The sequence below is a fragment of the Lepisosteus oculatus genome, chromosome 6, assembly GCF_040954835.1.
Source record: "Lepisosteus oculatus isolate fLepOcu1 chromosome 6, fLepOcu1.hap2, whole genome shotgun sequence".
Taxonomy (NCBI): Eukaryota; Metazoa; Chordata; class Actinopteri; order Semionotiformes; family Lepisosteidae; genus Lepisosteus; species Lepisosteus oculatus.
The window spans coordinates 20,535,560-20,549,239 of record NC_090701.1 but is presented as its reverse complement, the minus strand read 5'-3'; the positions used below and the strand labels follow the sequence as shown (position 1 = coordinate 20,549,239).

The 13,680-nt window shown below is 38.5% G+C and overlaps 1 protein-coding gene across 8 annotated transcripts in view; it reads left to right on the top strand.

Moving 5' to 3' along the window:
• Positions 1–13,680, top strand: part of amph (amphiphysin) — a 111,086-nt gene that overhangs the window by 41,209 nt on the left and 56,197 nt on the right. For all 8 annotated transcript variants that reach the window (XM_015354457.2, XM_015354454.2, XM_015354461.2 and 5 more), the window contains exons 3-4: positions 10,371–10,425; positions 13,323–13,417. In XM_015354457.2, coding sequence (XP_015209943.2) covers positions 10,371–10,425; positions 13,323–13,417 — 150 coding nt within the window. The remainder of the gene's footprint in view (positions 1–10,370; positions 10,426–13,322; positions 13,418–13,680) is intronic.

The following is a 13,680-nucleotide window of genomic DNA, read 5'->3' as shown; positions in this document are numbered from 1 at the left end:
GTGTTAGTGGGGCCAGCAGGGGGTGCTCACCCTGTGGTCCATGTGGGTTCTAATGCCCCAGTATAGTGATGGGGACACTATACTGTAAACAGGTGCCTAAGTAAACACTCCTAAGTGGCTCAATCATTAAGGCACTTGACTGAGTGCAGGTTGAGCTCTGTGGTCACAGGTTTGAGCCTGGGTTATGTCACTAGCCAACTCTGACCAGGATTCCCAAAAGCAGAAGCTGGTGAGTGGCTGAGTGCTGCTGAGGGTAGGGTAAGATTAGTCAGCCAGGTCTGTCTACAGCATGTGGAAGAGTAGGAAGAGTCTGCCTGCACATCCTCTTTCTCTACCCTCTGGGTTTCCCAGTTTATAGCTACTTGCCGAGATGTGAAAAAACCCACAACTGGCTATTCCACATCAGATGCATATAAACAAATCTGGTGAATCCAAATCTTAAAAGGTTTTTTCAATATTTGAGGTGTTTGGATATAAGAAATGAGAGTACAGTCTGTAGGTTTGAAATAAGCTTATTAAGGCCTCTGGAGAATCAAGCAGAGGTGCTTAACTCTCAAGTACATACATTACGTTACCAAGTGCTTCATTTATACAGTATATACTGGATATATCATATAAAGACCAGAATTTTGTGTCAGAAAGAAATTTGAATGATTAGCTACATAGAATGCCCAACTAATGAAGAATTCATATAGCTCTCTGAGCTCTTCTCTGGTCATCTTAAATAATCATTTCTAATTTCATAGAAACAGATTAAGTCTGCTTTCTTCAATATGTAAGAAATATATAAGGATAAATATAAATATTTAGGGCTGCAGCTAGCTCTGTTGGTGGAGCATGAGACTCATATTATCAGGGTAGTGGGTTCGTGTCCCATATTGGGCACCAGGTCCTCCATGTTGGAGGTTAGGCACAAGGCTAACAACCCTGTCCCATAAAAAACTAATGTCATGGAAACAGGATGTTCCTGCCCCTATGTGCCAGAAGGTATAACAGGTAAACATCCATATATAAATATTTAAGGACTGAATAAATATATCATTTTGGATGCATAGGTTGCAGAACTTAATGTCAATGCTTCTGTGCTTACCGTCAGTATAAACAAACATACAGTATCTACAGTGCCTGGGCTTTGCCTTTCAACTTTGATAATCACACTAATGTATAAAGTACTTATTTAATTTTCATGTTAAACATTCAAATTTGTAAAGCTAGAAATCTTGTTTTACTTCATTCAGAATGTGTTAAGATAATATAGATGATTTTGTTACTATAAATACCCTTCTTTTTAATGATAAAAATGTGTAGTGACAATGCTTGTTAATAAGACAGAATTAAGTGTTGCGGTGCTTTCCCAAATGAGGCCTCATCTCTCTGTTCATCTCTGTGGTGCAGCCACAGAGAAACTATTCAAGCAGGCTGATTTAAAGATGTTTTCCTTTGATAAGGGACAGCTCCCAAAGGGGGATGCACTTAGCTAAGCCTGGCTATCATGATCAATGGTCATCCATTGGCGCCTATCTGTCTAGGGAGTGCCAGATGGACATCTGGATTGCATTCCTAAGTGTCAGGAGTAAGCGACTCATATCTCACCTTGATCAACCAATCAGGGACTGGTAGGGCCGAGTAACCCATGTGGGACTCTGATGCCCATGGAACTTTCAGCCAATCAACGAGCTGAAGTTCCTCCAGGTAAAAACAGGCAACACAGAGAGCCTGAGAGATTCAGTGGATTTCTGACATTCTGTGGACTTTTCTAAAGGGAATTCAAAGGAGAATTCCAGAGCAGGACGGCCCAGGAGCAGAAGGCTCCAAAGGGCAGGACATTCTCGCAGCACGCCTCCTGACCATCCTGAGACTCAGCCCGGGACAACCACGGAACGGCCAATGTGTCCGAGTGCCAGAACTTTCCTTTGTTCTGAAAGTCTAGAGCGGAGGTTGCCAGAGAGTAACCAGAGGATCCACCCGAGGTTAGCACCAGCAGCAGGCCTCGTGAACAGGTTGGAACTGTGGACAGCTGAATCACTATTCAGAACTAGCTCTTCATCAGGAATGAACCGGTCCTCTTCCTGACTTGCTGGGACCCACAGTCATCTTTTCTCCTGTGCACAAACTTTGCTAGTTAAAGCCAACACTAACTTACCGTCGCAAGCCGCACAGCACAGCCTGGCACCGAGCCAGAGAGCGCGGATTGGACAGCAACAGCCTGCAACTGTTTCTTTGTGCCCGCAGGAGATCTGAATCCCCAAAGATTGGATAAGTATTCAACTTCACTGCATTACAGCTCGAGAATTCAATTGTTATCCCAACCAGTTGATATCAATTTAATTCCTAAGAGTTATGTACATGTTTTGAGTACCTAATGTAGAAGTTATAACCAAGTTCATTTACGAAACGGTCTCAATGAATGACATACTGAACGTATGTCCTCTTGATATGTGTAACACTTTGTAACTGACTGAGTATATACCTTTTGTATTCTGATAACCCTCTCGACAAGATCTGTTAGGTTTATATGCATATTCTATGTATTAATAAATGTATCCTCATGTATTATTTCCTGTGTGTGTGCGTTGTTTGAGTTATATCGCATGGTTGGATTCTAAGGCCATCAAAAGAATCATTTTGTGACTTACTGCTACAATTAATAATTGTCCCAGTAAATGCCCAAACCCTACAAAACTGGTGCCTTCAGAGAGCACACTACAAATGGATTAGCAATAGTTTGCGTTCGGAGCACATCAGTAAGGGATAAAGATAGAGAAATAAATGAAATGTGTGTGAGAACAGCCAGTTAGTGAATCGCCTGTATAGAGAGATGGAGAAAATGTGTGGGAGAGGAAGACAAGCACACATTTTCACATGAGAGCAGAGCAGTGCACATGGATCAAGGAAACAGCCTATGACAGAGAATCCAGGCTATTAAGATTTTTAGTAAGATCAAAGGAATGTGCATTCACACGCTCTTACGCAGATTTCTCCTGTGAGAGCAATTCACGTGCAAACAGCACAGCAGCAGGCTGCTCCGGCAGCTTAAATAACTTCCTCAAAACCTGGAGACATGAGCACCAAAAGGGTTCACATCTGTGTGGGTTAAGATAAAAATCACACAGTACCTGAGAGGGTGAGAGAAATGCCAATAGGCAGTTGTATGCAGTACCTAAAAGGAGGGGAACAAAACTGGTCCTGGGGATAGAAATAAACTGGTAAGGGTGTGTCAGAGGGCAGTCTGTTTGGAGCTTGTGGGCTGTGAGTAGAGGGGTATCAAGTGTGGCTGGAGCAGGAAGTTGGGACCCTTCAGCTGACCTCAGTGAAAGATACAGCTCTTAGTGGAAAGCAATGCTAGCGTCATTGGCTTAGGCCTTAGAATTATAGGAGATGGGGTAGAATAAAGGTAGTAACAGACATTGTTCCTGCTGTGTCAGGTCTTCCGATGTGGTAGAATGGACCTTTGCTACAACTGGGCCTAGTAAGGACAGACTGAGATTCTTTCTTTTCCGTATCTAAAAAAAAGGGCTGCAGTTACCCATCAGCCGATGACAAACTCCGGAAGAGCATACGTTTAGAAAGCCGCGGCATTTCTACCTGTCACAGAAACAGCGAAAACGATACACAGTTAACCTGGGAATGCTTAATGCTGTTAAAAAGATTTTTTTAAAAAGGTGTTGAAAAAGCGTTTAGGCGGGATTCTGACTTAGAGGTGTTCAGTCATAGTCCCACAGATGGTAGCTTCGCACCATTGGCTCCTCAGCCAAGCACACGCACCACATGTCTGAACCTGCGGTTCCTCTCGTACTGAGGAGGATTACTATTGCAACAACACATGGTGTTGTACTTCATGTATACAAAAAAAAAGAACATGCATTTTTTCCAAAAAAAGAGGAGTGTGACAATATTCTACTGTTGTTAAAATCAATGCTACTTTGCTTGGGAAATATTATCACATATATTGTAACAATGCAATATACCATGTTTAATATAGTGGGCAACATTGTTCACAAATTAACTATTGTGTTTAATCTGAATAATTTTCTTGTATAAACAAGATACTTTTCTTGTATAAAAGAGATACTATCTTGCATAAACAAGTTAATCTTTTTTTCTCGGTGGCGTTAATAAGCTTCCGTACTTTACAATTACTACAGTAAAGTTAAGTAATGCATGTACAGTACATTTCTGTTGTCTTGATTAAGGACATGACTGTTATTTTGTGCAAAGAAATAGATTAAGGGAAACTAGCATGAGGCTCCATTCTGTTTCTGTTGTAATAATTATTATTATGTCATCCTTTGTAATTGTTACACAAATTCGTTTGTGAAATCTCCTTGAAAAATTTAAAGAATGTTGGCCTTGCAGGAGTTTGGACTAGCTCCATCAGAGTACTCATTATATTCATGCAATTAGATAACCATGGCATAGCTATAAAGGCTGTAGTATTTTTATATCACCTCCTTATGTTATAAGATTTTGGAAATAAAAATCTTAACCAGGCCTTCTGTAATACAGGAGCCCGAACAGCAGGGGAATCAGAAAAATAACATCAGTGGTATAGGAAGAAGGGATCTGAACTAAAACACCAGCCTTTGCAGATGTGATGAAAGGCTTAGAATGTGATTTGTTAGTAAAATGATTAGAAATTCACTCTAAACTCTGGATTTCTGGATTCAACTCTCAACTCTGAATATCAACTTCTTCCTTCTGGCAAACGTTTTAGGGTTCCCAAATGTAAGTCAAACAGATACAGACATTCGTTTCTTCCACTATCCATTAAAGCTGTCGCTGCAAATGTCAAGGATAAACACAATTGACTCTTACAACCCACTTGAGTGTACTGTACATGTGCAATAGAGTGATGTGCAATGCTTTTCTTATTTTGTGTAATAGAATAATGTGCAATGTTTCTATTTTCTTCTTTTTTTGTTTGCATTCTATTTAAATGTACAGGAGTACTGTCTGTCCATAAAAGATTTCCCTCAGGGAACAATAAAATCTTATCTAAAGAAAGTGTAGGACAATATAATTGTGTGCTATTTTTGCACTTTTACCATTCTTATGAGCAACATAGCTGGTGCTGCTCCATTACAGATATTGGTTTTCGATTCTAACTTGTGGGCAGAACTCCTTCTGTTCAGAGTTTGTGTTGGTCTATCTGTGTTCCCATGGATTTTCTCCAGATGCTCCGTTTCCTCCCATTTCTCAAAGACATGCATTCTAGGTTTGATGGGCAACTCTACATTGTGCCCGTTAAAGATTAGATTCGTGCAATAAACTAGGAAGATTTATTTAGAACATTGTGTACAATTTTGGTCACCACATTACAAAAAAATATTGCTGCTCAATCAGGTAAGAGGGCAGCAACTATATCAGATTTCTCTTACTTTGATTATTGCATGTTTATTATTAACTGTCATAATTGATGCTCTGCATTCCTATCTTTGGTCCTGTTTTCTCTTGTGTTGCAAATGTAAGAATATTTGGTGGGTGAAAACTACAAATGTATTTATTTTCAGTTTGATAGAAATATCCAGGGGGTAGTTTTATCATCTAATTTTCCTTAACTGAAACCCATTTCCAAGGTTTATGAGATAATTTGTTTTTAGTTTGTGGTAGCTATGGGATTAAATTGTGAAGTTTCAAGGCTCTGTTGTGATTAAGGCAAATTACAATGTTTGTGCAGAGGGGGTAGAGATTTTCACACATAATGAAGCAGCTAATCAAAGAGATTTCTCCAGTAATACCGATGTTCACTTTTAAAACAGTGTACATTCAGACAGTAAAATTACTGTTTTAACACACCTTTAAATCCCCTCCTTGAGCTTGTTAAAACTATTGAAAGTGCCTTTTGAAGCACTTTGCTGGCTGCACATGATAACATAGCTTAACTTTGTTTCCACTGAGAAAATGTCAGTTTGTATTTTGTATTTATTGCATTGCTGTGTAATTCTCAACTCCTGGGGTTGCATTATCACAATTTTTATAAAATTTCTTTTTTGCAAGGAGTCAATGTGCTGGACGGTGTTTTGGGTATTAGACAAATGCTGGACACGGTACTTAGTTTAAATTCTTTGCATCCCTTTCATTAAGCTAAGCAAGACTGGACTGGTGACTTACAGTTTCTAGATGTGGTGTTGGTGGTCCAGTAGGTGGCACACTTCCATTCCTGTATGGAAATACTGTTTGATAGATGTGATTAAGGGTTGTATATACAGTGTATGCCTGTCAATGCAATATTAAATCCCATTCCTTAATTAGAAAAAATATTTAACACGATTTTTCAGATTTTTTCAGAACAAAATTCAGGCGAGCAATTGTGAATCATGTGTGAATGTACTGTAAACATGCACTGTTCAATTCAGAGGTGAAACACACTTGATTTTTCTGAAATAACCAAATTCTGTCACTTCAATGTTGAAGTACATTCAGTGATTGAGTTAACAGAGATGAAACGTGGACAAGCTATTTATAACACTCCATCTACCTCCTTGTGCAGGTTGCCAATCTGTTGCTCTTGCTTTTTTATCAAACGTGTATTTTTCTATATAATGGTTTGGTTTTGGTTTGGGTCTTTGAGCTAGTGTTCACAAGGTCACGTTTTATGACATGGTTTAGTTTTCAGTCCTTAAATCTGAGCATACTGAGTATGACTTATTACATAATCATGAAACTTTAAACAGTAATATATTAAAAATTGAAAAAAATAATTTGATGTTTTTTAGTCCTTTAAAAAGATAAACTTCATTTGTTGTTTTCTGCCCTGAAACTACTTTATTTTGATATTAGGATAAGGGTCTTTTCAGTCAACAATTCATGTTGTTAAATGATAGCTATAGTATGTTACATTACATCAATATTTTACACCTTTTCTTGTCACTGCTTAGTAAATTACATTTACTGTAATAGGCAAAATATGTTTTAATTCACAATTCATTGGATTTATATAACACTTTTTTTATCCAAAGGATCTCAAAGTTCTTTAGTTATAGTAATACAGTAGTAGGTTACCCCCTTCATATCCACCAGTAATGCTAACAGCTGTTATGCTCCCTGGCCTCACTCACATTTCAAAATATACTGATGGAAAAAAGAAATGCAACATTTTCTGGAATGAGAATACTATAGTTATAGCTTATGTACTTTCACAAGAAGTTGTCAATTTGTTTTATGCCTTCTGACCAGCAGTACAGCTTGTGCAGTGAAGCATTGGAACTTGCCAATCACATGAAAGTTTGTTAGGAGCACTTTTACCCAACGAGGTCAAGGTGTAACAATGCCTGATCAGGTCACCTTTAAAAAGGTCTTAATTCAAAGCGTACGTCACTGGAAGAAAAAGACCACAGTTAGTCAGGTTTCTATGCATTCCAAATGCCTCAAATGTCACCAGGAGCAAGGAAGAGGGCCATTGGCATGCTGCAGTCAGGCATGTCATGTGCCAGCGTTGCCAGACACTATGGAGTAAGCCGTTTCACTGTGTCCTGACTGCAGAGAAAGTTTCAGCAGACTAGCAGGACAGATGACCTCCAAGATCCAGTTGCCCTCGAGTGACCACACTAGAGCACGACAAACACATCAGACTGGTCCATCTGAGAGATTGTTTCAGGTCTACTACTCATATCAGCTGCCAGCAGACACAATGCCCGCGTCAGTGACAGGACACTGAGCCTCCATGCTGCTGGCCTTAGAGGAAGGTGACCTGTCAGAGACCCTCTGCTCACACCTCCTAGACGTCACACCCGACTGGCTTGGGCCAGACAAAGGCTGTGATGGACTCGTCAGCAGTGGCATCAGGTTCTCTTCACGGATGAGTCACTCTCCAGCCTTTTCCCTGCAGATGGGAGGGCCAGAGTGTGGAAGAAGAGGTGTTGTGTTTCTTTTTTCCATCGGTATATATATAATATATAATATTATATAATATATAAAATAATATGTTTTTAGACAGGTCTGCTGCCCAGGAATGTTTAAAGCATTATTATATATTCAATTTCAAAGGAATTATATGAGTTATGTTTGGAAAAGACTTAAGTGTCAGTGAAATACTAAGGGATCATATTGTTGTTTTTGACATACAGTATTTGAGTTTGCCAGAGGTGTCTGAAGGTGAGAGTACAGTAAAATACTGTACTATAAATGTATTTTACGAGTATAATGTACTCAGTAAAATAAAATCTTAGAGATGTTAATGAGACATTTATGAAAATCACAGCAATAAATGTACCTTTCAAATCACTGTTAGCATAGAGCATTAATGAAGCCCACAGCTTTTACTGAAGTGTCACTTTGTTAACAGCCTTATCTGACTTCTGGAATGCCCTAACGCATTTGTGCTCTTTACTCTGCACAGTGACTGTACTGTATAACTTTCTCACTCTCACAACATTAGAGCTATGGAATGGATCATTTCTGTAGGCAACTACTATCTCTTATAGAAGATCTACTGAACTTAACAACAGCTTACAAATTAGGGAAGGTAACATACTGTATAAGAGGAAGTCATTTGGCCATACATGCTATGCCAGTGTATATTTATAATTGATATATCAAAAGGTAACATTACACAAGCCATTTCCTTAAGATAATAGAGTTCTGTTATGGAATAGTGTAGTAAAATGTATGTTAAACCTTATATTTTTTTAACTTTCTGTGTTACTACAGATTTTTAAAAAATGTACAGTGTATACATTATAGAATACACAGCACATATTCCCTCCATCCCTGCTTTCTATTGCATCCCAGCAATAGTTCAAACCAATTAGTCAGAACTGCCTAAAGGTCTATACTGGGCTGGACTGCTATACCTAATCCCTGGTACCAAGCTTCCATACTAATTCAAACATGATGGTGATGTACTGTGTTAGGGATTCAGATAAGTGAAATATAACGATAGAAATCCTGTAGCAGCAGTAGAGATATACAGCTCCAGGCCGTGACTCATGCCGATTTAATTGCCTGCTTTGAATCTTTAAACAGAGCTTTAGGATCTCGCATTAATAATATGAGTGTCAGTAGCAATTCCCAGAGAGAGCTGTAACCTATGACTCACATCTACCAATGATGAAAAATGTAGTGCCACAGAAAGAAAAAAAAAATCAAATAAAATTTGTAAAAATGATTTTTGCATCCTAAAAGAAACACCGCAATACACCACTGAAATTACCTGTCCTTTTAAATCAGCTTGAATATTTTTCTCACCCTGAGTTTCTTATACGTACACCTTAGTGTGTACGTATAAGAAGGAAGAAAGGTTGAGCGTGGATTAAGCAGCTTGATCAATTCTGCAGAAATTAAATGAAACCCAGGCTGATTTTAAATCCACACTGACCTACCAGTCAATCTCCGGCAAATGGAAAGACACTGTAATTTGCTAGATTTGTGATTGGGTAGTGGATCCGTTTTCTATAATCCAGGCCCTGGTATCTTAACAAACCTTTTGACTTGTGTCCTCTCTGACCACAAAATTGTAGGTCCTGTATAATTCCTGTAATAGAGGTAGTTTCAACTCAACATAACATGCCAGAGGGGTCTTTTAAAATTAATCTAGATGGACTGTATGAGATAAAAAAGGGCCAAATGGAGGATTTCCTAGAGAAATTAAATATGTGCAAGAACAAGTAAATGCAAAAGCAAGAAGAATGCACCAAGATAAAGGAAATACAGAGATTAAAAGGTAACAAGGGGCAAGGACAAATCCAGAAGGTCAGGGACAGGTGAGGTAAAATTATTATTGTCCAGATCATTAGCTTTCTTTAATAGTTGAGTAAAACTAGATGGGCCAAATAGCTTCTTTTTATTTGTTCTTATGATGGTGTACAGTACTTATGCAAAGGGCACCGGGCAGGATATGCCTTGGACAGGACATCAGCCCATCACAGAGCGGACAGAGACAAACACAAACAAGCACACACTCACATAAGAGCCAGTTTTCCCACAAAACAATTAACCTACAGGTATGTTTTTGGAATGTGTGAGGAAACCAGCACTCCCTTAGGAAACCTAAGTGAACATGGGGAGACCATGCAAACTCTACACATATTGAACCCCATGTCCAGAACTGGACCCAGGCCCCCACCATGGAGAGGCAACAGTGCTAACCACTGTACCACCATGTCATCCATTGCTTTATTACAGTTCAAATACTAATCTATTGAATGTCAGTCATTCACAACTTCTGTAGTGTCCTGTCCCTGGAAGTGGCCAGTCTGGGAGTCCTGGGCGCTGACGTCTTTCCTTCGGTTTTGCAGACTCATTTCCCCTCCCCCCACCACCTTTGCACCTATGCAAGGGGAAGGGTGTGTCAGCAACACCTATATAATCGTGTGAGCACATCTGACCCATGTTGCTCCAACTTGATGATGCTGTTTGTCTTTTTTTAACAGGCTGAAGGAAGCAGGCTACAGAGGGAAATGCGAGCTTACTTAACTGCTGTCAAAGGTGAGCAAATTGAAAAAAAAAATGGTTCATGGAAATGATTGAAAAGCTAAAGCCATTGTAGCTGGTGGGGAAACAGAGGACTTACAGTATTCCAAAAATTCTGAGCAGGAATGCATCTTGGGAACCTGTCAAGGTTATTTTCTTATTATCACATCAGCACTGCCAATTCTGAAGTGCTTATTAAATTTTAAACCGGCCCTATTTTTACCGCTTTAACTAAAGTATTATTTAACTTTTCAGTCTGAAGGACAAAAAGCGGAAGAACTTCAAGAGCTAATGCCTGATGCCATTTGGCAAGATTACAGAATAATAAGTTCTGTCACACTGGTCACATAAAGTTGCTGCATAGTTAATGGAATGCTTTTCACAAGCATTCTTGTTAAAGAACCACTATGAGATTTGTGTCCTCAGAATACAGAAATAGTGACCAGTAAAGGGCAGCCTCTCGGGATTTTTTAAAATTCATCAGAGTTAAAGGCAACTTAAAGCATGACTGGATGGTGGAGAAATATGAGACTCTTTCCCAAAAAAAGCTTCTGCTTTGAAGTCTATATCATACAGAGCTAAGGTTCGAATAAGCTTTGAAGACATGGGTTCATTGCATCTAGTTTGCAAGATAGCTACAATGATTTTAAACACCCAAAAATAGTTGAGTCCACAAAGATGTCTGAGCTGTCTTGGCTTCTTTTGTGTAACAGTATTTCTATTAATAATTTTATGTTACAGTATACAGTACCTACACAGTTTAGAATCAATATCTCACATCAACAACCCACATGGGTGAATAAGGAAGAATAGACAGGCTGTTTCAGAAAATATGTTTTACAAAGATTTACTAAAAACTAACAAAAGAGAAAACGTAATAAAATACAAATTTTATTAAAAGTTAACTACAACCGTTAGACTAAGAACAAACTTCATTAAGGTAAGGCTGTATTATACTGTATGTACTGTACATTGCAACCTACTGTATATCAGAAAGCTGTTTGGACTATAAAGCAAGCCAGCAGCAGCAGATCGCACTGTCTTAGTGTTCACTAAAAAGACCAAGTGTTAGAATTTTAAGTGCTGTAAATACAAATTTTGAAATCAAGTTCACAATATGCTTACCAATAATGCTTTCATGCCAACCTAGTAATAACATTCTTCCATCTGTTATTCAATAGTATTTTAGCATCTGCATTCTGCAGTAACTGCAAGCCAAATAATGCTTTATTATATTTTAATTACAAATAAAGCATAACTAGTCTTATTAGTCTAATCTGGTATAAAGGCATACATTTGTTTTGTCAAAATGATGAAATAAATTGAATGATCAAATTGTAGCAGTAATATGCAGATGGACTGTGAAATAACATGTTTAATACAGTATATGATTCAAAGCACATTTTAGAATAAAAGATTACTTCCAGTTTCCTCTCCTCAGATCCTCAGGTTTAACAATTGAGGCAAAAAACAAATAACATGTCTATTTTTGTCAGTTTCTCTGTTACCATGACATTTACCTTATCTTGATTTAATCGTAAAAAGAAACAAAACTTTGAGTCTTCAAACTTAAAATGCCTTTCTCCAAATACTCTCCAAACCTGCTCACAATATTATTCAAAAGACTAGCATGTTCTCCGAGATAGATGCCTAAAATTCATCATTATTCACTATTTTTTTAATGCTACCTGTGTAAGATGGAGACTATTCTGGTCAGCATTTTAACCTGCCCCTAAAATCAGAAGTGTAGTTGCTCCTCCTGTTTTCAGTGGCTTGACCTGATGACCAGCAGGGTGTAGTTCAATAAGCTACCAGACTGATGTGTCTTCCAGTTGCCGAGTTGCCATTTAATTTTCCCCTTTCAGTGCTCTGCATGGAAGTGTATTTACCTTTGTGGCTATTGTGTCTAGAATGGCACTGTGATGCAGTGGTTAGCATGGCTGCCTTGCAGAACTGGTGCCCTGGGTTCAATTCCAGACCTTGGGTGCTATCTGTGTGGAGATTGCATGTTCTCCCTGTGTTCATGTTGGGTTTCCTCTCACAGTCCAAAAAAATACTGGTCTGTTGACTGGCTTTTGGGAAAATTGGCCCTTGCTGTGGGTGTGTGTACCCTGAGATTGGTGTCCTGTCCAGGGTGTACTTGGACTCTGGCTCCCCTGTGACTCTGAAATGTGAATGTGGTCAGATGGATAATACTCATTTTGAGTAATCCAGTAACCAGTGTATTATCTGACTTCTGCATGCTGGTAAAGGGCCTTACTAAACTTTTCATCCTCTACCAATGATATGCCCTTTTTTTAAATTACATTATTTGTAATTTATCATCCTTGGACATCCTTTACAAAACAGTATATGTGAATTGTAGCATACCATATCAGCAACTGTTTCTACTGTGGGTGATTGCTTCTCTGTTGAGTACAATATAAACCTTCCCATGATGGTGCTGGAGTCTCCCATGTGAAAAATGTAATTTCTGAATAACATTGATAACAGAGGAACCTACTCAAATGGCCTACTTTCATGGTTGGGAAAGAGCAACCTTAAAGCATGTTAACTGCTCATCTAAAGACATGAAACATTATTATTACATTATATTTAAACATGAATCTAGTTAGCAGGTATTAATAGTGCAAAATGCATTTTATAATATAAAGTTGTACTGAGGCAAAGTGATAGAGCAGTCCGATGAAGCGGAAATGTTTAATACCGTCTCACATAAAACAAAAAAAACAAGGTTGAAACTGAATGCAAGGCTTTAAACTGTAGTCAGCTGTAACTGAACAAAAGCATTACGATACAAGACAAAGATAACAATTCAACAATTAATCATACAACCTGATAGAAGAGTCTAAACAGGTGGGTCTTGAGAGGTAGAGGTTCAAAGATGTGTTCCTCTGTTTTCTGACTTACAGGGATGCAGGAGGCCTCAATGAAGTTAACGGAGTCCCTTCATGAGGTGTATGAGCCAGAATGGTATGGGAAGGATGATGTTATGACCATTGGGAAGGTAAGGATAATGTCTGAGAAGGGAGTCTTCTTTTGAAGACTCTGCTACAGAGAAGATGATTTACAGCATAGAATACGATATTTATCAACTGGAAATGAAGAACAGTTAAATATACTCTGCGCTAATACTGTAAGTGAAGCTGTTTGTGTTTGCCTCCATGCTAATTTTCAAACCCATTTTTGATGTTTTGTGGATAAACAGAACATCACTATTGGACCTTTTTATTAATTGTTTGCATTTGAACTCAGTTTTAAGGCTGTTCT